Source organism: Gadus chalcogrammus, chromosome 2, assembly GCF_026213295.1.
Source record: "Gadus chalcogrammus isolate NIFS_2021 chromosome 2, NIFS_Gcha_1.0, whole genome shotgun sequence".
NCBI lineage: Eukaryota > Metazoa > Chordata > Actinopteri > Gadiformes > Gadidae > Gadus > Gadus chalcogrammus.
This window is the reverse complement of record NC_079413.1, coordinates 20,285,867-20,312,167: the sequence shown is the minus strand read 5'-3', so window position 1 is coordinate 20,312,167 and position 26,301 is coordinate 20,285,867. Positions and strand designations below refer to the sequence as shown.

Genomic DNA, 26,301 nt, shown 5'->3' with positions numbered 1-26,301 from the left:
AATTAAGAAATGTATGCATCACCATATAACATTCTTGAAGAATATTTCAACACTTGAATTTACTTAATTACAATTTCAAAGGCTTTGACGAATTAGAGGTAAGACACACACGCACTCCAACTTAGTGTATTATGCAAAGCAGCCATAGAAAATAGACATTTGCAAAACACCAGCTGCATCAGTTAGGTGAGGAGGAAGTTCAGTGGGAGGCAACAAGCCCTCCCCATATATACTGTGTATAATATATATATACATATATTTATATATATATACACTGTATGTATATATATATATATATATACACATATACACATATATATATACATACACATATATACATATATATATATATATACACACACATATATATATAGATATATATATACACACACTGTATATATATATATATACACACACACACATATATATATATATACACACATATATATGTATATATATAGTATACACATATATATATATATACACAGTATACACATATATATATATATACACATGTACACACTCACACACACATACATGTGCATATATATACATATATACACATATATATATATATATAGACATTCAGAACACCACTCTTGATGTGAGGGCCGTTCATTATGGGCTGGACTGTGGGACTGCTGAGATTCTATATCTTCCAAAGGCGTCGAAACACAGAAGATGAAGTGAGGAACAGGAGGTAAGGCGAAGAGGACAGCACAGAGGCGGCAGATGCAGAGACTCAGCGTTCATACGTCCTCAGAGATTGCAGCATTCACACGTTGACGGAGATCATCATTCATACGGCTACACAGAGCTCAAAATTATGAAATCACGTCATCCGTTCTTTTAGAGCAAAAAAAACCATTTTGTTTGACAAACGCACCCAATTACAAATAACACACAAACAAAGACTTTAAAATCCCTTTATAACTCAAAAGTGATTTAGTTGTAGGCGTCAGTGTTAGAACCATCTCATTTGAAATGCACTTGATTGCCAAAACAATATTTCGACAGGGGACATTTTATGTGGCAAAATTGGTAATTTTTTCATTGACATTGTTTTGGGGTAAACCTAAAAATAACTCAAGATGGACATATAACAAAATCATTTGAAATATATGGCATTTCAAATTATGAATATAAAGTGTACCATTGGTAATAGTCATTCATTAAGAGTATAGGTCACATTTCCTCAGAAGAGTACTTACAAAAAACATACAAAACCAAAACTCTACAGGAAAAACCATAAATGTGAAGAAAGGAAGGAAGGACAAATCATTCGACACTAAAGGCAAACTACCAAATAAAAGACACACAATTTGAAAAGTCGGGGCTCAGTTCCCAAACAACTCCAGAATCATATGCAAAGCCCCAACTCATACCGTCACATACAGACCTCCAACCGGCGATCAACATGTCAGCAACCGATGGAAAATAAAAGCGATGACCGTTAAATAGAGCAATAACTCAATAAAAGCCATAATAAAAAACAAACTTTAAAAAATAATACATAAAAAATGGGTTTTTCGTAAGTTAATTCCAGCCAACGTTTTGACAAGCTACCTCTACAACGGTGTGGTTTGGAGACTAATGGGCTGGGTTTGGTGGTCCGACCTGCCAACCCGGCCATATATACACACACACACAGGGCTGTTTCCATCTTCCTCTTCTACTGCACATTCATGCATTGTTTGATCACATCTCTAAAGTGAAATTAAAGTGTAATCTATGTGTGTAAAAGGCCTTTGCTTTATGACACCCTGGATTGCAACGTCGCAGAGACAAGTCATCCGTAGAAATACACACGCGACTTGAACACTTCACCCCCTCCCCACCCCACCGCCCATATGTCTTTAATAACGAAGGTCTGTCTTCAATCATCCAATAGTGTCAGACCCTCTGAACAGTACCATGACATTCTCTTAAAACTATAAATAATTCAAATAAAAAGCGAATAACTTCTTGCATCTGCAAAAACCCATATGTATTAAGAATTACCCGGGGAACCAAAACAGAGTTTAAAAGGATAACAAATCATGACAGGGCAATTCTGGCAACACACACAGTAGTCAAATCACAGAGGTAGGCAAAGAATGAAATCAACAATTTGCCACATGACACAAAAGGAAGAAAGCATTAAATGGCATCAGGCATTAGATTCTGTTAAAACTCCTAAAAATAAATCCTGTTAAAACATTTTTAACCCCTCTCTTGCTGGGGCGAAGGCTGAACAGATGCTCTTGGAATGGACAGTGCAAGTGGCAAAATAAATTCAGGAAAACAAAAAGGCGGGCTTCTCCCCTCATTGAGGTCACGCCCCTCCCAGCCAATGGCGGCTTCAACTTCCTGTTGCACCACCGAGGACTGACCAATCACAAGGGGACTAGGCGTGAGAACCATGAAGCATACAAAGGTCGTTCCTATGCGGAGGGTGTTGGGACATCCGAGATGACTGCTTAGCAGTTGGGATGCTCTGCTGTTGACCACCATCCACTGAGGTGAAGCTTCAAATGTATCATCATCTAGGCTGTATACGTTTATGTTTTTACACACGCACAAATGTAGCACAACACCTTCAAAACATTACATGTTCCTCCGGCGGTGGGCCAAAATCTCAGGAAGTGTGTGGGCGTGTAAAAATTTGGTTTGTGGCTGTTTATCTATGTTTGCCTCGTTTAGGAGTACATAGTGTAAAATGGAAGGGCTAACTCAAAGCCACCATCACCATAATCGACATTGGTCGTCTAACCAGGCGGATGGCGAAGGCGTCAGAGGTCTGAGCCCAGCAGACCCAGTGCGGGTTCTGGGTTCTTTCCTTTGGCCCGTTGGCTGACAGCTAACACGATGGAAGTCAGTGGTCCTTCATTTACACAAACACTGTGTGTGTGTGTGTGTGTGTGTGTGTGTGTGTGTGTGTGTGTGTGTGTGTGCGTGTGCGTTCAGGTGTTGAGTCCTGTCCTGTTGAATCAGGCGGCCGTCTACCGTCTGCAGTAGCAGAGCTCTGCATGAGTCAGCCGACCCGCGTCAGCCCGTGTGTTGTTGTGCGTGTCGGCCCGTGTGTTGTTGTGCGTGTCGGCCCGTGTGTTGTTGTTGGGTGCCATCGTGCGCTGTTGTGCACTCAGTGTTTTGACAACCCGATGGAGAGCCGGGCCGAGCAGCGCGGGGGGAATGAGTGAGCAGGGGGGGCTGTCTGTGAGAGATTGGATTACAGGCCGGGCCTGCTGCTCAGTGTTGAGCGGGGAGTGTCTGAGAGCCGGCCGTTTCGCCGACCAACGCCCCAATTATTTTGGCCGTGACGGGTCAGTGGCGCGGTGAAGGAGCAGTGTCTGGTCCCATGCTACTCTTAGTCCTGCATCAGAACCAGAGTCCGCCAAAAAAAAGAAAAAGGTGAGGCCACATAACGGGTACTAACTACTGTTCTTTACTTTGGGGAGGGGGGGGGGGGGGATTTTTCAAATAAAAACATGTAGTTTGAGTTACTGGAAGCATTGGACTTTTAAAAATGTGCAAACGTTCAGCTCCAGCATACAGGCTGCATAGAACAGGTGATCAGACTTCTTTTCTTCTTTTCTTACGATACAATTTGATTTGTCGAACATTAGCATTGAAATCAATTTGTACACGCTCGCCAAGCATGTAGGTCCTGTTGAGATTACACCTTAGTTATTTATATATATTTATATCTATATATGTCATATTATATATAATAATAGAATTAGAACTGAGAAAAACACATTGTTTCTCCTGTGATCACGACAATTACTACAATACAACCATTTTTTAACCATGGCCAGGTTCGACGTTCTGTCAACGCCAAAACAGAACAGAGCAGTTATAATTAAGATTTAAACATTGAAACGTGTTACCTCGTAGTTCAACCTCGTGTGGTCTATCAGTGACTACTCATATTTTACATCAAACTACATCGAGGGACACGTCGTCTACACAAAAAGCAACGTGGGGAATCCTCGTAACCGTGACAACGCCCTAAAAGCGCGGTACCTCTTGAAGTAAACGTCCACTTCAACTGCCAACCCATCAGGAACTCAGAGTGGCGCTGAACTCTTTAATCAGGTCCTCAGAGAGGTGCCGACCTGGGGGATGATGGTTTGGTTGGTGGAGTGTGTGTGTGTGTGTGTGTGTGTGTATGTTGGGGGAAGATTGTGGGTCAGTGCATGCTCAGGTATGTGTGTGTGCGACTGTGCGTGTGAATGGAAAGCTTGAGGGCTAGGGGGGGGGGGTGTGGGAGGTGTGAAGTGTCAGTAATAGAAATGGTTCTAGCTCCCTTTGGGCGGCGTCCATTTTAAGGCGGTGGGGTCGATGGTCTTGCTGTTGCCCCTCTTCGTCTCCTTGGCTTTCCAATCGTCGATGAGGTCCTGAAGGAGGGAAACCAGTTTAAACCTGTTCATTTCGTTTTTTTCGTTTGCGGGTTTTATGCTTTTTTTATTGTAGAATGAGCTCGACAAGAAGGTTTGGGAGAGAGAGGGGAGGAGCAAAGCAAAGGCCCACGGGCAGGAATCAAAGGGGTCGCACGTAAAACAGCACCTCAAACTGAAAGACGGTACTTATTTTAAATCTAAAGAGAGGAGAACTTCATTTTATAGTCCCGTTTCTCTCTTATGGGACTGCTTGTCGGCAGTGTTGATTCCACCACTCAGCCTGTCTCAGCCGTGAGCGTCACATTTTATCCAGAGATGTGCATTGATCAATATTAACTACAGAGTGGGACCTGTATGGAGGAATGGACCCCCTCTGGGCGATCTAACTGTAAATGTAACCTAACGGGGCCCTTTGGATCAGTGAAAGAGGACCTCAAAGGACTTTTGAAAACGTTCAGGACACAATATGCCTCAGTGAACTGTGTGGACCACAGAATTGTGTGTGTCGTGTGTGTGTGTGTGTGTGTGTGTGTGTGTGTGTGTGTGTGTGTGTGTGTGTGTGTGTGTGTGTGTGTGTGTGTGTGTGTGTGTGTGTGTGTGTGTGTGTGTGTGTGTGTGTGTGTGTGTGTGTGTGTGTGTGTGTGTGCATGTACGTGTGCCTGCGTGGTGTTACCTGTCTTTTCAGCACCAGGTGTTTCCCCTTCCAGTACTTGAGCATCTGGAGGGACTGCAGGGTGCTGACGATGTCCACCGGGTTCACCGCCGTCTCCTGGCTGATCTCTGTGGAGCACACCGTTTGACCTCCGTCAGCGCGACAGGCCGACGGGAAGGCACGCCGGACCAGACGGGGAGCGACTTCACCGCCCCGCGTCGCTCGGCATGAACCGCCAGAACCAAGAAGCCGAAGCACGACGTAAACCATCTGTAAACTGATGCACGGTATCCATCCGGATAAAACACTGGAGGGGATTTACATTTAGGGCATTTAGCAGGACGCTTTTAGTCAAAGCGACTTACAATTACTGACAAGTACATTTGTCAAAAGAGGGAGAAACAATCTATATCGCGGTGGGTACAGTAAGAACGTTCATAGAACCAAGTGCCAAGTAGGGTTGCCGCGGTGCGGACACTTTCACACCGAGTAATACGCTCGTATTACCGGTATCGGCATTACCGAGTATAAACGGTATTAACTTTGATATAATGCTAAGAACTATCTTTAAGCGCCCGGACGTACAACATACGATCAGTCAGTAAGAGGGGTGGGGGGGGATGGCTTAGCAGTGAGACTGAGCAGAACGAATCCCAGTTTATGGGATGGCCCTGACCCCGACCAACCCTCCTCCCGACGGGGGGGCGGGCCCTGACCCCGACCAACCCTCCTCCCGACGGGGGGGCGGGCCCTGACCCCGACCAACCCTCCTCCCGACGGGGGGGCGGGCCCTGACCCCGACCAACCCTCCTCCCGACGGGGGGGCGGGCCCTGACCCCGACCAACCCTCCTCCCGACGGGGGGGCGGGCCCTGACCCCGACCAACCCTCCTCCCGACGGGGGGGCGGGCCCTGACCCCGACCAACCCTCCTCCCGACGGGGGGGCGGGCCCTGACCCCGACCAACCCTCCTCCCGACGGGGGGGCGGGCCCTGACCTTTGATGGCGATCTCCTTGCCCTGGAAGTGGTGGAGGTAGCGTAGCAGCACCTCCTTCCAGTAGCTGCGGTAGCTGATGAGGCCCAGGTCGGACAGGGGTCTCTCGGGGGAGCCCACCTTCTCCTCCACCTTGGACAGCAGGTAGCCTGGAGGGGGGGCACACCGTTGGGAAGGACGCTTCACACCATGTAAACACCATGACAACCGCACTACCACAACGACACGCACTGCCCGGGGTACAAACGCCATCACATGGGGGATCGACCACGTTATAATTAGGGCGGTCAAATTAACGCGTTCAATTAGATTAATTAATCACAGAAAAAATAACACGTTAAAAAAATGAACGCAGATTATTCGCGCTTCTATAGTGCCCTTTGACCCGGTGCGTCAATGGCGTTGAAACAAAATGGAGGCAGACGAGAAGACGCTGCTCGGCCCCGTGCACGGAAAGTTCAAGTTTAAACTCCCAGACGGAACTATAGATAGGGACAACATTATCTGCAATCTCTGTAGTAAGGAATATTACTATCACTATCATCAACCCTTAAATATCACCTCAACGCAAAACGTTTGGTAGCAAGCTCGCAGTACGAGCTGCCACGAGCTGCCACGAGCTGCCACAGCCCCTGAAGCTGGCGCTAGCAGCCAGCCTCGTCAAGACATACTCGACTGAGATGCGTTGAATCTTGGGTGAGATGGAAATGTTATTAATTTGATCTTAATAAGCACTGTATGTTAATGAAAGACATGTTTAAAATTAAAGAGACCTCGAACTTTAAAGTCTATTATGTCTATTATTCATTGAATCACTCGTCTGCCATAGTTTACTTGAATTCAATTATTCTGAAATACTTTCTCAGAAAAATGTAAGTATGCGATAAAGTATGGGATAACGCCCGACAAGGCGTCCATTATCAGGAGTTAATGGACGACGTGGAGGCGTGAACGGTCCGACTAGTAGCGGAGTACAGTTGCCGCCGCGAAGTCCATTACTTCCTGATAATGGACACCTCGAAGGGCATTATCCCGCTTATACCACGGTCACATGCCAAAGAAAATAATTTCAGACCATTCATTTATATTTTCATGCTTTTTACAATCCAAATATATAGTTTTTGCACAAGCCATTGCTGTGTTTCCCTGGTAACGCCAGAGGGTTTGACTAATTCCTGGAACAACCATTACCCTGCCGTAAGGTTCTTATGCAACGGATCGTTGTTCACTACTCCAGCAATTAGGACGGACCTTAGCTACGACTTGGCAACGGGAGGTATTCTAGTCCGTCGGCTTTGACTGCGTTCCCGTTGCTATGGTTACTCATTTTTGAGACAGGCTGATACGATGCGCCAGCTAACGCATTAATTGAGAACGGTGAACAGAAAATTTGACTGGAACTACTCGGCGGGTGTCCGTGTACCAGGAGTTAATGCACACCCTGCAGCCAATCAGAATCCAGCATTCCGCCCGACCGTGGTATAATTTAGATTAATTAATCACAGAGCCTGTCAGATAATTATTTTTAATCGCTTGACAGCCCTAGTTATAATATATATTGGGATGAATGTCACATGCGCGCGCGCACACACACACACGCACACACACACACACACACACACACAGGGGGGACTCACTGAAGTCGATGAGCATCTTGCCGTAGCCCTGCCTCATGTACTGGGGCATGGTTAGGATGCAGGACACGTTGTAGTTCAGGAAGGAGTTCTTCTCCTGCACACAAACACATCACGACCAATCACAAACAGACAGGTCCGACGGAGCAACCACCCGGACGTAGGGAGACGCACACACACACACACACACACACACACACACACACACACACACACACACACACACACACACACACACACACACACACACACACACACACACACACACACACACACACACACACACACACACACACACACACACACACACACGAGGCTGTACCTTGGAGAAGTAGCCCACCAGGTGGCAGCCCGTGTTGTCGGCCTCGGTCATGACGTAGAAGAGGAAGGGCTCCACGTCGTAGTAGAGGGTCTTGTGGTCCAGGAACAGCTTGGCCAGCAGACACAGGTTCTGACAGTAGATCTGGAGAACAATGATGTGGTGATGAATTTAAACAGCGCTCCTTGGTAACCCCTCTCGTTGAGGTAGGGGGAACCCCAGTAAATCAGCATTAAACAGGCTGGTTAAGTTCTGGTCGGTTGGCCGATTTGTCGGTCTGTATGAACTCGTTTGACCAAATTCCCTTTCCCAGGGAGATTTTCCTTTAAGCGCAAAAACGCAGCACTAGATTGCTCTTAAGCGTCGACCGAAAGGCAGACCCAGCGGTCCGATCCACACGGGGTCCAGTGGTCCATCAGTAATCCATTCAGCCTTTCAGTTTCCAGTTAACACTGATAGACTTGGATCACCGATTGTCCCGTTCGTTCCCTGCTTTAGAGATCACGCATTACTGAACGTGAAGCAAACATCCACTGCCTGTGTTTTGATCCACAGCCAGAGTGAGACTTTATTTTCTAGATAGCACAGCAATCAATTTCCACCGTTACCAACATAATCCTTGGTTAACCAACATTTTAAATTGAATCGATGGGAAATAGAGGTGGCGTTTGTTGGTATTGGTGGCCCGCTTTCGTGGGAAGTGCATAATAATATCTGAATCATTACAGAGCTAAAACAGTCACAACAAGGTTATTTTTCATCTCTACTTTCTCTGTGTTTACCTATTCAAGGTTTAATAGCTCAATAATTTATCATGAATTTGGAAGGAAGGAAATAAGCCATTTCCTATGTTTTACTACTAGAGGATGCTCCCCTAAGGGGATGTAACTCAAACACCTCGTGGAGCCTCTTCTATTATCTGGCTTCAACAGCAGTGGCAAAACGAAGACCTCTGTGTGGATGAACTCTGTGCTTTTGAAACACATTGCAAGAAGGTAGAAAGCATTCCTCCAAGCCGAAACAGGTGGGTTTAATCTCATTTATAGCCACAATAGTGACAGCTCGAGGCATTTAAAGAATTAAGCTGTTCAAACAGCAAAGAATGGAATAGCCCTGGTTGGGGAATTGGAAAGGCTAACGACTGCAATAATGTGGTAGGAAATAAGAAAATGAGTTGTGTTTGTGTGCTGGGTGGAGAGCTTACAGCCAGGAAGAAAGGTGCTCTAGGTGTGTTGGGACCTTGTGGTTTCTCCTTCTGAATTCAGTGCCCCTTTGGTAGCATTCTTTCTGCGGTTGTTTTCCATGTTTGGTTGTAATGGTGGTAGTTGACCTGGTGTTTGCTTGTTACGGCGATCGTTTACTGTGTTTGGTTGGAGGTGGTTCACCATTGTGGGTTGCAATGGTGGTAGTTGACCTTGTTTGGTTGTGGTGGTGGTAGTTTACCGTGTCTTGTTGTTATGGTTTGGTTTACCATGTTTGGAGGATATGAAGGTAGTTTACCTTGTCTCGGTTTTATGATGCTAGATGACCAGTTTTGGTTGCAACGGTAGTAGTTTACCTGATGTTTGCTTGTTATGGTTCTAGTTTACAGTTAACATGTTTTGTTGTTATGGTAGTAGTTTACTGTATTTCATTGTTATGGTGGTAGTTGACTGTGTATCGTTTATATGGAGGGAGTTTACCATGTTTTTAGAAATGGACAATGTTTTGATGAAGACCAAGCCAAGCCTCACCTTATTCTTTTTGCCATCCACCTCAAAGACGGAGATGTTAGTCTTCCTGTAGATCTCATCGCCTGGAGGATGCTTCCAAACACACTTGGCCTTGAGGAGACAAAGGAAGCACAGTGCTTAGGGGTTTGATGGGTTAGATGATAAGCCCATTGTGATGGGCATGTAAAGGTACTCCTTACTCAAGTGTCTGAAGCTAAGCCTTGACCACTTAACTGTTTTAAAATCAACTTAAAACAACCATAAGGAAGCAACTTCTGCATTCTACCATACGACACAATGCCTCACAAACAAACCGAATAACTGATTAGATGGTTGAACTCCACTCTTCACTACAACAAACTACGGTCTTACGCCTTGGGGCTTTCTACTGGCCTCCCTAGCGATGCTGCCCTCCCCTCCTCGCTGCAACAAACTACCGCAGCGTTCAGAGGTCTGAGGGCTCTGTGACGATCTCCGCCTCGAAACAACCCTCCCCTCCTCGCTACAACAAACTACCGCAGCGCTCAGAGGTCTGAGGGCTCTCTACGGGCCTCCCTTCGCGATGCCACCCGCCCCTCCTCAATACAACCGAGCATTACATTCAGAGGTCTGGGGGCTGGGTCACGGGGGGCTGCGGCCAGACGCCAGGGGTCTCACCATGTGTCGGCGGAGGATGGTCTGGCTCTTCATGTACTTGAGGCAGAACTCGCACATGTAGAGCTTCCCGAGGCGGGCGTACTCCTCGGGGTAGGGCGAGTGGTACCACGTGTCCAGCTCGTAGCGGCCGAACACGATGCTCTTGATCATGTTGCCGCCCTCCGACGAGGCGTGGCCCGCCAGCCGCAGCTTCTCCTGCAGGTGGAGGGAGGAGGAGGAGGAGGGGTTAAGGAGGAGGAGGAGGAGGAGGAGGAGGAGGGGTTAAGGAGGAGGAGGAGGAGGAGGAGGAGGAGGAGGGGTTAAGGAGGAGGAGGAGGAGGAGGAGGGGGAGGAGGAGGAGGTAGGAGGAGGAGGAGGAGGAGGAGGAGGGGTTAAGGAGGAGGAGGAGGAGGGGTTAAGGAGGAGGAGGAAGAGGAGGAGGAGGGGTTAAGGAGGAGGAGGAGGAGAGAGGAGGAGGAGGAGGAGGAGGAGGGGTTAAGGAGGAGGAGGAGGAGGAGGAGGAGGGGTTAAGGAGGAGGGGGAGGGGGAGGAGGGGTTAAGGAGGAGGGGTTAAGGAGGAGGGGGAGGGGGAGGAGGGGTTAAGGAGGAGGAGGAGGAGGAGGAGGGGTTAAGGAGGAGGGGTTAAGGAGGAGGAGGGGTTAAGGAGGAGGAGGAGGAGGAGGAGGAGGAGGAGGAGGAGGAGGGGTTAAGGAGGAGGAGGAGGAGGAGGGGGAGGGGTTAAGGAGGAGGAGGAGGAGGTAGGGGAGGGGGAGGAGGAGGAGGAGGAGGAGGGGGAGGGGTTAAGGAGGAGGAGGAGGAGGTAGGGGAGGGGGAGGAGGAGGAGGAGGGGGAGGGGTTAAGGAGGAGGAGGAGGAGGGGGAGGGGGAGGGGGAGGAGGAGGGGGAGGGGGAGGTTGGGTTAAGGTGGAGGAGGAGGAGGAGGAGGAGGAGGGGGAGGAGGAGGAGGAGGAGGAGGTGGGTTTAAGGTGGAGGAGGAGGTGGGGTGAAGGGGGAGGAGGAGGAGGAGGAGGAGGGGTTAAGGTGGAGGAGGTGGGGGAGGAGGAGTTAGAGGAGGAGGCAGGGAGGGTTGGGTTGGGTTAGGGAGGGGAAGGGGTGGCGAGAGGGAGATCATGTTAAGGTGCAGGGGATTGAAGGGTGAGGGGGAGGTGTGGGTGGGGTGGCAGCAGGTTAGGGGGGGACGAAGGGGGACGGGGGCGGGAGCGTGTCAGGGGGGAGCAGTGAACCGAGAACAGCCCAGACAGATGGACAGCGGTGGCGTCTCGGCGGTCGAGGATGATTTCACTCTGGGGCCCGACGAGAGCTGCCTCGGCCAATCAGCATTCGTGATGTCATCGGGTGTCGGCCCGGAGCAATCCGCGACGGGAACGCACAGCGGCAGAGGAAACCAACAAGGCTACAGAAACACACCTCTGATGGTTCAGCGGTGTGGAGGAGGGAGCTGAACCCGGGGAACTCAGCGAGAGGGAAAGAGAACAGAAGGCAAGGAAGGAGGAGTAGGAGACATGGGAAGGGAAGGATGGCTGGAGGAAAAAGTAGGGGTGCAGGAGCCGAAGAGAGAGACGGTGTAAAGGCTTAGTTATGGTTCCACGTCGACGCAACACAACGAGGTTTGCGGACCCCTTGCGCGTGGTGTCGGCTTAGCTCAGGACGTACAGCAGTTGTCTTGTAACCGAAAGGTTGCTAGTTCGATCCCCAGCTCCTCATAGCTGAGTGTTGATGCGTCCCTGAGCAAGACACTTAACCCTAACAGCTCCTGACGAGCTGGCGGTCGCCTTGCGTGGTTGACTCTGCCGTCAATGTGTGTATTAAACGATGTAAGTCGCTTTGGATAAAAGCGTCTGCTAAATGCCCTAATTGTAATTGTAATTCCTTGCGTCCACCTCAAGGGCCTCCCAACTATTGTAACCTTGCGTTTAAGCGACGCAGCAGCAAGAGCTGTGATTGGCCCGCTCACCGAAACCCGACGCAGAAACAAAACCGGTTTGCGACTGCGTCGAAGCGTCTGTGTGGTCATTGCGTTGCGTCGACTTGGAACCATAACTGAGCCTGAGGCCGTGTTCACATCTAGCGTTTTTTGTAAAAGGGAAAAGTTGAGCCGACCGTTTTTTCAACAAAAAGAAAAGCTGGCAGCGTTTTTTTGCCCTAAAAGCGCCGAGAGCGTTTCTTGTTCTGACAGTTGAGAGTTCCCTTCGTGAGACGAAGGGCCAATGCTCCGCTTGTGATTGGTCAGTTGCCCAAAAGACGCCTGACGTCGGCCGCTTTCTTCCTGAAAGTTGAACTTTTTCCAACGCTCCGTATGGCCGAAAAAAACGCTCGGAGAGGCGTTTGAAAAAAACGGCCGTGACTTTTTCCAGAAACGCTCTGCTCGATAGGAATATATAAAAAAAAAACGCTAGATGTGAACACGGTCTTAAAGGGGACATATTACACCACCAGGGGTGAACGTGATTAGCCTTACAAGCCGTTTCGAAAATCTGCCAGCGGCAGATTTTCGAAACGTCTTGTAAGGCTAATCACGTTCACCCCTGGTGGTGTAATATGTCCCCTTTAAGGGGGGGGGACAAGGGTTGGATCAAAGCTGGGAGAGCAGGGTGGCACGGCGACGGCGACCAGGGGGGTGGGGGGGGGTCTGTGGTACCAGGTTGGTGGAGGCCCGCGCCTGGGCCTTCCTGAACAGCTCCAGGTCGTAGTCGCTGGTGATGTTCTCCAGGAGGGGCTCACGACCCGCCCCGTGGCTCTGTCGGGGGTCCTGGAGAGGAGGGCACGGTGAGAACACAGCCGCAGACACACACAAGCAATGACACACACAACTAAACACACACACACACACACACACACACACACACACACACACACACACACACACACACACACACACACACACACACACACACACACACACACACACACACACACACACACACACACACACACAAAGACACGCACACCATCAATGACACACACAACTAAACACACACACACACACCACACAAAGACACGCACACCTTCAATGACGCACACAACCAATGACACACACAACTAAACACACACACAAACGACATACAAAACCAGACACACACAACCAATGACACACACACAACTAAACACACCCACACACACACACAAAGACACGCACACCATCAATGACAAACACAACTAAACACACACACACAAAGACAGACACACAACCAAAGACACACACAACCACAGACACGCCATCAATGACACACACAACTAAACACACACAACTAAACACACGCACACACCCAATGACACACACACAACCAAAGACACACAACCAAAGACACAAAAACAGCTTAAGACACGAACACAACAAATAAGACACACACAACTAAACACACGCACAAACCCAATGACACACACACAACCAAAGACACACAACCAAAGACACAAAAACAGCTTAAGACACGAACACAACCAATAAGACACACACAACTAAACACACGCACAAACCCAATGACACACACACAACCAAAGACACACAACCAAAGACACAAAAACAGCTTAAGACACGAACACAACCAATAACACACACACACACACACACACACACACACACACACACACACACACACACACACACACACACACACACACACACACACACACACACACACACACACACACACACACACACACACACAAAGACACACACACACACACAAAGACACACACAACCAAACACACGCCCACAACAAATATCACAAGCACACCCACAAACAAAAACACACACACAATCAATGACACACACACAGCCAAAGACACACAACCAAAGACACAAAAACAGCTTAAGACACGAACACAACCAATAAGACACACACAACTAAACACACGCACAAACCCAATGACACACACACAACCAAAGACACACAACCAAAGACACAAAAACAGCTTAAGACACGAACACAACCAATAACACACACACACACACACACACACACACACACACACACACACACACACACACACACACACACACACACACACACACACACACACACACACACACACACACACACACACACACCCAAAGACACAAACACAACCAAAGACACACACAACCAAACACACGCCCACAACAAGAACACTACCTAAGACACACACACACAACCAAAGACACACACACACAACCAAAGACACAAACAAAACCGCAAACACCAACAGCCGTTTCTAAATTGTGTTTCTCTGTATTTTAGCATTTTGTGTGTTTCCAATTTTACGGTTGAGCTGAGCTGAACAACTGCTTTAGGCCCAATCCCATCTCTACCCCTTAACTCTCCCCCTTACTCCTTCAAAACAAGGGGGAGGGGTAAGGGGTAGAAATGGGATTGGGCCTTACTGTGTGGGCTGAAGGGACCATTGTGGGTCCACCAGTTATATCACGTTGACAACCACACGTCCCTGCAGCACGACGCCCCTAAAGCTCTGATGAAATACGTCCTCGATTAGTACCGCAGAGCACCCCAAAGCCCCAGCATGCACCACAGCGCGGCTGGAATACATTTTAGCTGATTTTCGTTAAAATCAATGCTGAAATACAAAAGTGCTCAACTCGCATTGACCAAAGTATTTCAAAGCGCGCATTGCAAAAAACAATTAGGTAGGCAGTTTGTTTCTAGCGCACACTTTAACAAGGCCACACAGATGCATGGGTGATGAAGGAAGGCACACAACACTCGATTGGAAGAAACACAAAATGAACAGAGGAAAAAAGAAAATAGCACCCTTAAAATCCCATAGAAACGTACACCGATTGCACAAATGACCCTGGATGCTTCGAGATGATTACATTACTCTTTTATTACGGTGAATTTTATTAAGATTATCCAGCCAGAAGCTAACAAAGGCCTAAAAGGTAATAAAGATGACCATTTACATGGAAGCAATGCAATTAGGGCAACAGATTCATAATTGTGTTAGGGGCTGAATTACATTCATTCAAATGTATCACATTACAGGCCGTGATTGTGTTGTATTGAGTTATACGTCGCATAAGGAGAGGAAACCTCATCAGGGCTTTTTTTCCTTTCTGAGGTACGACCAACAGATACTGAAGCCTCCTCCTCTGTACCATGCGACCACAAAGAACCCAAACGGGACCACGGGGAACCCAAACGGGAACGCGAGGAACCCAAACGGGAACGCGAGGAACCCAAACGGGAACGCGAGGAACCCAAACGGGACCACTCACCATGTGCTTCTCCTTCTGCTCCTTGCTGAGGCCGTAGTTCCTCTTCCTCCTCAGATCCGTCACCTTCTCCTTGTAGCGCAGCTGGCGTTCTGAGGGGGCCTGGGAGGGAGGGACGGACACACACACACACACACACACACACACACACACACACACACACACACACACACCTCTATGAGCGGTCTATTTCATTACAGTCGACCGCAGTGGTCTGTCTGCGTCGGTGGAATCGTCTGCGTGCGTGTCGGCGTGCGTGTCTGCGTGCGCGCCGCCGCGGCGAGTGACCCTACCCTGCCACCCTTCTTGCAGCGGACCCTGCTGGTCCTGGCCCCTAGCCTGGAGCCGGACCGGGGGGCCGCGAGGCGTCCGTTAGGGGGCGTCTGGGGCGTGGCGGGCTCATGCTGCGGGCGTGAGGGGGCACAAGGACACAGCCGGGTGGGCGACAACGTGAGCACAGGTGGGACGCAGAGGAGCGTCGAGGGGTCGTGGGGGTTTGTATCGCGTGAAACACGTGAGGGTGAGTGAGTGAGTGAGTGAGTGAGTGAGTGAGTGAGTGAGTGAGTGAGTGAGTGAGTGAGTGAGTGAGTGAGTGAGTGAGTGAGTGAGTGAGTGAGTGAGTGAGTGAGTGTGTGAGTGAGTGAGTGAGAGTGTGTGTGAGTGAGTGTGTGCGTGCGTGTGTGTGTGAGTGTGTGCCGTGCTCACCTGGTTGCGTGTGGAGTGTCGGTTCTCGTCCTGCCGGTGGGACAGGGCCCTCTCCTCCACCTGCTTGTCGCGCGGCGTCACCTTGCCCTGCTAGCATCACGTACCAATGGGAAACACCATGTAGCATCACGTACCGATGGGAAACACCATGTAGCATCACGTACCGATGGGAAACACCATGTAGCATCACGTACCGATGGGAAACACCATGTAGCATCACGTACCGATGATAAACACCATGTAGCATCACGTACCGATGGGAAACACCATGTAGCATCACGTACCGATGATAAACACCATGTAGCATCACGTACCGATGATAAACACCATGTAGCATCACGTACCGATGGGAAACACCATGTAGCATCACGTACCGATGATAAACACCATGTAGCATCACGTACCGATGGGAAACACCATGTAGCATCACGTACCGATGGGAAACACCATGTAGCATCACGTACCGATGATAAACACCATGTAGCATCACGTACCGATGATAAACACCATGTAGCATCACGTACCGATGGGAAACACCATGTAGCATCACGTACCGATGGGAAACACCATGTAGCATCACGTACCGATGATAAACACCATGTAGCATCACGTACCGATGATAAACACCATGTAGCATCACGTACCGATGGAAACACCATGTAGCATCACGTACCAATGGGAAACACCATGTAGCATCACGTACCGATGGGAAACACCATGTAGCATCACGTACCAATGGGAAACACCATGTAGCATCACGTACCAATGGGAAACACCATGAAGCATCACGTACCGATGGGAAACACCATGTAGCATCACGTACCGATGATAAACACCATGTAGCATCACGTACCGATGGGAAACACCATGTAGCATCACGTATCAAAACACAGTTCAGTGTTTCCCTTCCATAGACCGTGTGTGGCGCACACACCGCTCGCCACTAATTGATAATGCTTAATTTTTTCAGATTTTTTGGGGCGATTTTGAAACATAAATAGCGTTCGGTTCGTTCATCTCCGCGCAGCACTCTTCCTCCCTGCCACTCTCGTTCACACACGCACACAGAGACAAGCGCGCATACATGCCAACGGTGCGCGGGTACAGTACCACTTATTGGATCAACCCGCGTGTCACCGATACACCGCACACGCACCGACAGCGGATTCGCCCGCGCCCCCTCTCAACGCGCCTACAAAGGAAAACCCGAAGCAGCGGGATATCACCCCACCTCCCCCCCTCCCCCCAAGACTCCACGTCCTACACCCGTTGCACTTTACAAGTCTCCCACGTACTAGGTAGTGCTACAAGTCGGCCCCTCTCCTTCCAATATATTTAACCTGGAGGTTGTGGGTGAGGTTTGGGAGTCGGTACCTTGCACTCATCGGAGGAGAGGTTGTGGTAGAGGGGACAGCCGGATATGGAGAAATGTCTCTCGTGTCTTCCCGTCAGATGACCTATAGGACGGCGAGAGACGAGACAAGATGGCATATGAATGGAGGAAAGGGTTTCGTGGGAGGAGGGACAGACGCTTAGTTAGTGACTGGAATCTAAAATGAGGTTCTTCCCCCATAATGCATTTCCCACATTTCATTTGCTGCTCTGAACCGTTGTGTATGTACAAAAGTAGAAAACCATTCTATACAATAATGAAAATAGCAGTGTTTATGTCTCTATTTAAACTTCCCTCCATGGAGGCTTGTTGGATCACTTCTACTAGACTGGATTGAAATCACCCCACAAGCATTTGGTACAGCTCAGGAACGACCCAAAAGTCTGCTTTATAGTCTTCACTGTGGATTTTCCTTGACAAGACAAAATTTGGATTGTTTCACAGTATAGTCTCTGTGAACCAAAATATCTGACTTTTGCATAAGACCATGCAGATCTGCCTTAACTTTCCCTAAGTCTCATTCCCTCTCTTGGTCGTAATTATTTTGTTGTTCAGCTATTAACGATGATTACCCGATGCCTACTCTCCAACCTTCATGACTCTTGAAGATGGGCTTTTTTACGTGCTGAGGCAAACACTATTGCATTATTGTGGATCAAACCTTGAACTGCATCCCGTTCAAATCTCACATCGGAAACAATTTAAACCCGCTTTAAATTGTTCATAACCAGAGAATCCTGCAATGTTAAATTACATTTCCATTTTAAAGGATAAATATTAGGTAAGCAGTGTAATGTCGTTCATCACAAGCTCAGCCCGGAGATGCAGCTAACGTTTTGCTACACAACTATGATGACATGTTTGTACTTTGGCTGCCATTGTTTGGCTACGTAGTCTTTGGGTTAGGCCGCTTTCTCTGTTTGGAAATCTCTCTCGCCCAACTTCCATTAAAAGCGTTGGAGCCGCAGGTTTGTTACACATAAAGCAGAAAGAATGTGCGGGCAGCATCCTATTACGTTATAGATACTTCAATTGTTTTAATAGGAACGGGTGAATAAAGGTGTAGGACGCCTCTTATGTGCAGAGTGGAGCCCACTGTCAGTGAGATACATGCCGGTTATGATCCTATCACTTAGATCCATGACACTGGCTATATGTTTAGGGTTAAGTGCAGCCTACCTTAATTGGGAGTGGGGCCAATTTAAAAGAGGAATTGTGTTAGATGCATGACTAGCATTGATCGCCTCAGTGACTGAACGTAATGACGCCGCGTCTTGTGCACAATCGTTTTGGAGTCAGGTGATCGGCTCCTGTAATTGCTAGATGCCAAACGGCAACCAAGGTCTTCTGTTGTGAGCCGCACGTCTCTCATTGAAAGCGGATGTCTAGCAGGCGTGTTTCGCGCCCATCCTAAAAGGCCAGTTCCTGTGTTAATGCAGGTACTATAATTATGAGCTAATGCCTCATCAGCGTGTATATCGCCCAGCTCAATTAATTCAACTTAAATTAATATCGGCAAACCGATATATCGGTCAATTCAATTTAGACAACAGGCAGCATTGCCGAAAGGCCGCGCTTTAGATGAACTTCAGACCAATGCAATCGCTTTGTGTTTTGATTGAATGAAATTTGTAGCTGACGGTATTCTCTGGAATCTCCTCTTTTTAGCCATCTACGACAGCCATCTGACTATTGCTCCACTTGAATCTGATCCAATCCAGCATCCCTTACTCGTTTTACAAGTTCTACAAGTATGCCAATTCATACAACTTTTGACAACCTCGTTTTCTTTGTCTGCGAATTTGTCAGGATAAATAATATCAAATACAATTTGGTTCCTACGGATCTCATAGAACCCTGAATTAAATATGAACTGTAAAATAAGAAAAATAAAAGTAATTTTTGCGCACACATTGCCAATTAGGGCTGGGCGATTAATCAAATTTGATCGCGATTTCGATTTTAGCGTGAAACGATCACAAAACTAATATAATCGAATGTTCATTTTTATTTTTTATTAAATGTTTTATAGAAAGGGCAGAACAGCTGGATACATATCTTTACATTATTTTATATAACAATTTGTTTTTGCCCATTTTGTGTAACATTTTAAGGCGAAATTCCAAAGTTCTCAGTTACTAAGTGTTTTTTGGGACAGACACGCAGAATAAATACACGTTCTCAAACTCAAAAATAATAGTTTGAATAATCATGATTTCAATATTGACCAAAATAACCGTGATTATGATTTCTTCCATAATCGAGCAGCCCTAGTACCAATCAAACTTTCTAAATGCGCCGTCTAACCCCCCCCCCCCCAGAGTGGCCGCGGGCCTCACCTAGCGAGTTGCAGCCCGGCGTCGGGCACTTCATGTTGAAGTTGTAGCTCTCGTGGAAGCGCCGGCGCTTGGGCCGGTGGGAGAGGTCGTGGGCGGCGGCCTCCTTCAGCGACAGCTCCTTGGCCAGCCGCTCGTCCTCCTCCTGGGAGACCACCGCGGAGGGCGGGGGAGGCGCGCCGCCCTCGTTGCCGCTGGCGACCGGGCCGTCGCCGGGGCCGGAGACCTCGGGGTCCGACTCCGAGCAGGGGCCGTTACCGGTGGGGGTTCGGGGCGGGGTGTCGCAGGCCTTTAAATCTGACCAATCAGGATGCGGGATTCACGTTAGGCGGTGCGTTGGAATATTTTCGCATCGACCGATTTGATTACATTTTTTAAGACCGATTTTTGCATTTAAATGCTTTATTATAGAGTAGCCTAAGCTAGAGAGGAAGGTCTGGGAGAAAGAGGGCAGGACATGCTACTATACGGGCAGGATTCTAACCTGGGTCGCTGCGTTCAGGGAAGGAACGCAGCGACCCGGGAATGGCTGCTATGACTGTCAACGTCTTAAACGCCTTCACAGTCCAAACTCTACACACCGGTAGTATGTATGTAACAATTACTCCCCTAAATGTGTCTTTTACTTGATTATGATGAGGAGCATTGCTAATGTCCCCAACCCCGCCCGCTATTTAGTTAAATAATTACACGTAGTGGACAGAAATTGACTGCAGGCAGAGAAAAGCCAATTACACCCCCCCGTTGTGGAGAATCTAATGTAATTGGAACGATCATTCAGAACCCCGGCAGGAGGTGTAATATATATAGCCACTAGATTACCAGGGCCTGGAACACTCCCTGCTGCTTTACGCTGCGCTGGACGCACCTCTCAACGCACTCCCCAAGTAATCAACATGCTATACGACCTGCAAACAACATCTAAACAGCAAGGGTGTCGTTTTACTAAAGAGAAGGGGGGGGGGGGGGAGTAACTATGTACAGAGCTTTGTCTATTAATTGGTCAACAAATAAAATCTGTGCATTGACAATGTGGATAAAAACATTTTCAAAGAACTCTTAGAATGTTATACTAACCGTCCTGAAAAAAAACATTCGATTTAAAGGGGAAAAGGGAGTCGCTAAGCTTATTCGGGGGACCATTTTTGTTTATCGCTTTTACCATTGAGTTCGGTGTCAGAGCCGGAGGACCTGCCTTGGCGTAGCGGGTATTTTTTAGCCGTGGCGTTTGTCGCCCCCTGCTGGCTGCGTGTGACTCTGCGTCCAGAAGTGAAGACCAAATCTGCTGCAGTTGCTGCCGCTGCTGCCGCCGCTGCTGCTGCTGCTGCTGCGGCTGCCGCTGCTGCTGCCAAATTAACGGCCTCCTCTGATCCTAGTGTTTTACAGGGGCTGCTCCGTACTGGGCTGGAGTTGCCTAGAATAAAATAAATACAGAATAGAGTAGACACATGGATGGATTATATAAAAACTCAGAGCTTAAGCACTGCACTGATTCAATGACATTAAAGAGAGAAAAATAACGATTTGAGAAGGGCAAAGGATCAAGTCAGGGTACTAAATCTATAATGTAAACTCACAAATACATATCGACAAGTTAACAAAGACACAAGCATTTGCTTTCCAAGATATAGCCCAGATTAAAGGCCACATCTTGACTTGGCAATGACTAGGCCTACAAGCGACAGCAACAGCACATAAGACCTAGCATAGCATACACATACACATACATACTTTTGCCTGACCTCCGTAGACGAGAGATTCAATTCCCATGCAAGGACAGCCCAGGATCAGTACGGGCTGTCGTAACTCATTTGTGACTACACCCGTTTTCTCGCTAAATTTAAAACAGAATCGCAGGGAAATGAGCCTTAAATGGCCTCCACACAGGCAACCACAGCGAGGAGAAACCGTCAGTGTTACCCTCTCCCCTGCTGTAAATCCTGTGTGACAGGCCGAGCCTAAAGAGGTCATATGAGAGGGGCCCAGGAGGGCGTCTGTCTGAGTCCATTCAGGCTTTATGGCTGACTCTATACAATAGAGGGGCTCAAACCCCCCTCCTCCAACACCCACTGCCTGAGGCATCACCGACGACAACAAACAGGCACATCCCTTTAACTCGTTTGTCAGTGGACCGTTCCATTAAAGGTCATTGTTTTTGTACTGTAACTGTTAAGCAACACGGTTTGTGCTTCAAAACCCCGAGCTGGGCTCGATTCCCGTGGGAGCTGAGCCACGACACACGGGTTCAGATTAAGGAGGGATCCAAGAGGTAGAAGATCAAAGCAGAGCGCTCCGCTGAGCGAGCGTGTGACGCGAGTGTTGTCGACGGGTACCTTGTGAACTTTGACTGAGCCTCAGCGACGACCGGGTGAGTCGCGTGTCCCTCCGCCGGAACGCCGGGTCCTTCTCGGGACTCTCCGCCGGCTCGTCCGAGTCCTCGGTCCCGTCGGAGCTACTCCCGGCCACCCGCTGGCGATCAAACCCGTTTGAACAGTTTAGGATGAGGCGGTTACAACAAGGAGGCCTCGAGGGCTACGAAATATGGTGAAGCTTTTTGGCAAACAGAAAAAAATATTTTTTACCACATGTGGTGAAAGTAGTTTGAATCAATATTTACCGACGGATAATTCAGTAGGGATCCCATCCTGGGAGAGGAGCATTCCTAATGCCCCCATGTAAAGGCTTACTGTGCACAAACAATGTAGCCTAAGCATCAGACACTTGCCCTAGTTAAATATGCCAATTCTTCTGCCAATTCTTTCTTAAAAACAAGTTTGATTATATGAAGGCTGCGTACAAAGCTCAAGGGCCATGGGTGAGTCCGAGTCCCAAACGCAGAAGTGGGATTGCGTTGGGGGCTGGGCCGACCGGAGAGGCACAGCCCGGTTCACACCCATCCAACCATATGACCTAGAATATCCGGGATCCCGTTAATGAGAAAGACTAGGTTCTTACTTTTCACAGGACCAAGTAGTAACCTTCTAAAACGATCAATAACACCACTTATATTGGAAAACCCATTAACAAAAATAATTTAACTCGTAAACGACATTAGAGAATGGCTCCTAATTTAACCACGCCCAATCACAACAGAGAGGGCGCGGTTAAGAACGTAAAGCCAATTGGCTCACAGCTAATTTCCGCGCTGTCCAATCAGAGGGATGTTTTGGGACTTGTGCTTCTCGACAAAAAACAACAACAACAACGGGTTTATTTCGTTTTAACGTGGCATGCAATGGGCCTCCGTGTGATGCACACACGCATTTATTGTATATATCTGAGATCTCTACAGAGTTCATCCACTAAATAAAACGAGTTGGCCGACGTCCCACTCATAGTGCTGCTGCTTCAGACGTGTGCATCGTGTCCAGACAAACGAAGCAACGTTATCGTTTGCTGACTCACTTCGTACGATAATAAGTCAATGGCTGCTGTCTGGAGCGGGGTTCGATACGGCTATGATAAAACTCTAACGCCTAACGATCCGTTGGGTTCGCTTCTGGTTAGGAGAGGCTAACCAAACGCACTGTAGTCCTGTAGTGTCTGGTCCAGGGATCCAACACTAGCAATGTAATTCAATCTATTGCAATGTGGTATCCTGCTCTAATGGTGGCCTAAATATGTGCACGTTTCCTTCCTCTGCGCCCCCCTATCTGAGCATTGATCGCCGCTGACGTTGTGTTCCTGGGTCTGCACCGTTTGTGTTTTATATGTAGCCTCACACAATCCTTTGACTTACCTTCCTCCTGGGCATCTTTAACAACGGGGTGTCACGCGTTCGGGAAGATCCTTTAAATCCGACGCACGTCACTTCACCCCCAAGCAATGGATAATAACCGCGCTGACCATAGGACTTAAAACATTATCTAACCCGTGTTGGGAAAAGAGCAACACATTCTCCGCACTTGGTTTCGGTACGGAGCGCATGCGCGGAGGTTGTGTGTGTCCGGCGAGGAAAAGCGTCCGTGTGGAAACCGCATCTGTGGTGGATACACACACACAAGGTGGAACTGTCCTGTAGATAGCTGCACGCTGCACTTGAATTTAAGACCACAGACGTCCCCCCAACTTGTCTCTGTTGTATTGTCGCTTGTATGACAATCGATCCTCTGATTTGTGACACTATTATGGCTGGCAGCACCTCCAAGACAGTTCACGATATCTTTCAAAGCATGGAGTACGGGCCGACTTCTTCCAGCTCCGCCACTGCACAGGTTGAGTACTTGTAATTGTGCTTTTAAACTATATATTGTAATGGACGGAAAAACGAAAGTAGTATTACGTTTTTTATATTTATGGACCGTAATATACAATATATATATAAGAATGTTACTCCGACATGGGTTTTACTTAGGTTATGGGGATCATAGGTCGAGGAGATGCATGTTCATGATTTACATGTGAAGTCACTTAGTACACTTGAACTCACAAGATAGTCATGTGACCGCCGCCCAGTGCCGATTCAGACGTGTTTCGGTTGAAGTCCAACAACACAAGTTGTAGCCTCAATTCAAAGTTCACTTCTGCAGATACCGCTCGCAGTTGGATAATTGGGTGCCCCCGTGCAAACACAAGCCTCGTCAGTACAGAGATCACCTTATGTTCTGCTTTGCATGCTGAGTGACATATTATAGGCCTAGGTCTCTTCCATTTTTCTGCAAACAAGGTTAATTACCATTTAAAAAATGAAGAGGATATAGTGGCAGGGCCGGCCTACTCCATGCTTGGATGGGCCTGGTTCTGGCTTTATCGTGTAATATCCCCATAGCCCCAGAATGAGGTTTATTTATGCATATTAGGCTTGTTTACATGTTGTGGTAACCCGGTGCTCGGTTGGGCCAGGTTCCACGGATGAACGACACTTTTAGCGTGCGGATACGCCGTTAAAGGCATTTATTTACAATCAACTTAACTCAAACAAGGAGCTCGCAGTCTCTAGGCCCTAGGGCCTCCGTGGGCCTCTAGCCTCTCCCGGACACGAGCACTTCCTCCTTGCTCCCGTGCTGTCCTGGACCTCCTTTTAAGATGGCTCCTCTGCCACCGGCCAGGTGTCCACCAATCAACCCTGATTGGGGAGGCGAAAGGGATGCTCTCCGTCGCCGGCTGGTGGGTGGGGGTGGTATACCCCGTCCTTCACGGTCCCTCGGGCCCGTCCAGGCCGAGGTTTACGTGGTGGGATGCCACACTCCTCCACCCTTTGACCAAGCCTCAGGTAGACGAGGGACCCGCCCAGGCAGGTATTTCGACGGGGCCGGATGTCTCCTGCGGCGGCGGCTGCGTCCCTCGCAGCGGCGCCGGCCGCATCCCTCGCCGCGACGGGAGCCGCATCTCTCCTGCCCCGGGACTCTAGTGCCGGGTCCCAAAACCGGCGGAAAATCGGGCAGTCCCCTCCCGATTACCAACAGGACCGGTAGGTGGGGAACAATCCCCGCCCGGATCGTGAACACTCCGTGTGGGGTGCGGACAACCACGTGGCACGTTGGGTACGTCCGGGTGTCCCCGTGGACGCAGGCCACCTCCATTGGTTCCCCTGCCTTCCCGCCCGCCAGGTCGGGGCGAAGGAGGGTAACCAACCGCACTGCCGGTGTCCAGGAGGGCCTGCGTGTCCCGGTTCATCACCCGCGCCGGGATGGTCAGACTACCGACGTTCCCTGCGCCCAGCAGGTTGCCAGCATACAGGGCCGACCTGTCCCCACGTCCGCCGGCGGCGCCGTCCCGGCCTCTCGCTGCGGCCTTCTCTCCCGCTGCGGCGTCCCTTGCGGTGGCGGCGGCGTCCCTTGCGGTGGCGGCGGCGTCCCTCGCGGCAGCGGCGGCGACGTCTCTCGCGGCGGCGTCTGTCCCGTCCGGGTTCGGCATACCGTATGGGTGGGGTACTTCACCGGGGGGTCGTAGTGGGATCTTCAGCTTGCCTGCATTCTCCACCATATGTGGTAACCCGGTGCTCGGTTGGGCCAGGTTCCACGGATTAACGACACTTTTAGCGTGCGGATACGCCGTTAGAGGCATTTATTTACAATCAACTTAAATCAAACAAGGAGCTCGCAGTCTCTAGGGCCTCCGTGGGCCTCTAGCCTCTCCCGGACACGAGCACTTCCTCCTTGCTCCCGTGCCGTGCTGTGCTGTCCTGGACCTCCTTTTAAGATGGCTCCTCTGCCACCGGCCAGGTGTCCACCAATCACCCTGATTGGGGAGGCGAAAGGTATGCTCTCCGTCGCCGGCTGGTGGGTGGGGGTGTTATACCCCGTCCTTCACGGTCCCTCGGGCCCGTCCAGGCCGAGGTTTACGTGGCGGGATGCCACAATGTGAACA

The 26,301-nt window shown here is 49.1% G+C and overlaps 2 protein-coding genes across 5 annotated transcripts in view; one reads left to right on the top strand and one right to left on the bottom strand.

The window, feature by feature from the left end:
• Positions 1–616: 616 nt before the first annotated feature.
• On the bottom strand, positions 617–23,981 carry LOC130398073 (histone acetyltransferase KAT7-like). Of its 4 annotated transcripts, none has more exons than XM_056604891.1 (16): positions 23,732–23,981; positions 22,326–22,461; positions 21,155–21,406; positions 19,996–20,289; positions 17,638–17,720; positions 16,264–16,353; positions 15,852–15,962; positions 15,562–15,660; positions 12,988–13,098; positions 10,351–10,545; positions 9,715–9,804; positions 7,985–8,125; positions 7,666–7,759; positions 6,031–6,177; positions 5,056–5,162; positions 617–4,379 (listed from the first exon to the last, which is right to left on the bottom strand). In XM_056604891.1, the coding sequence occupies exons 1-16, from the start codon at positions 23,744–23,746 to the stop codon at positions 4,281–4,283; spliced, it is 2,064 nt and encodes a 687-aa protein (XP_056460866.1). In that variant the 5' UTR covers positions 23,747–23,981; the 3' UTR covers positions 617–4,280. The 4 variants fall into 4 exon arrangements, with proteins under 4 accessions (XP_056460866.1, XP_056460867.1, XP_056460868.1 ...); XM_056604892.1 differs by having other exon boundaries at positions 16,264–16,350; XM_056604893.1 differs by lacking the exon at positions 15,852–15,962.
• aldh16a1 (aldehyde dehydrogenase 16 family, member A1) overlaps positions 23,949–26,301 on the top strand; it is a 14,551-nt gene continuing 12,198 nt past the window's right edge. Inside the window, exon 1 of the mRNA XM_056604890.1 lies at positions 23,949–24,206. Within this exon, the coding sequence (XP_056460865.1) occupies positions 24,087–24,206 (120 nt within the window). The 5' untranslated portion in view covers positions 23,949–24,086. The remainder of the gene's footprint in view (positions 24,207–26,301) is intronic.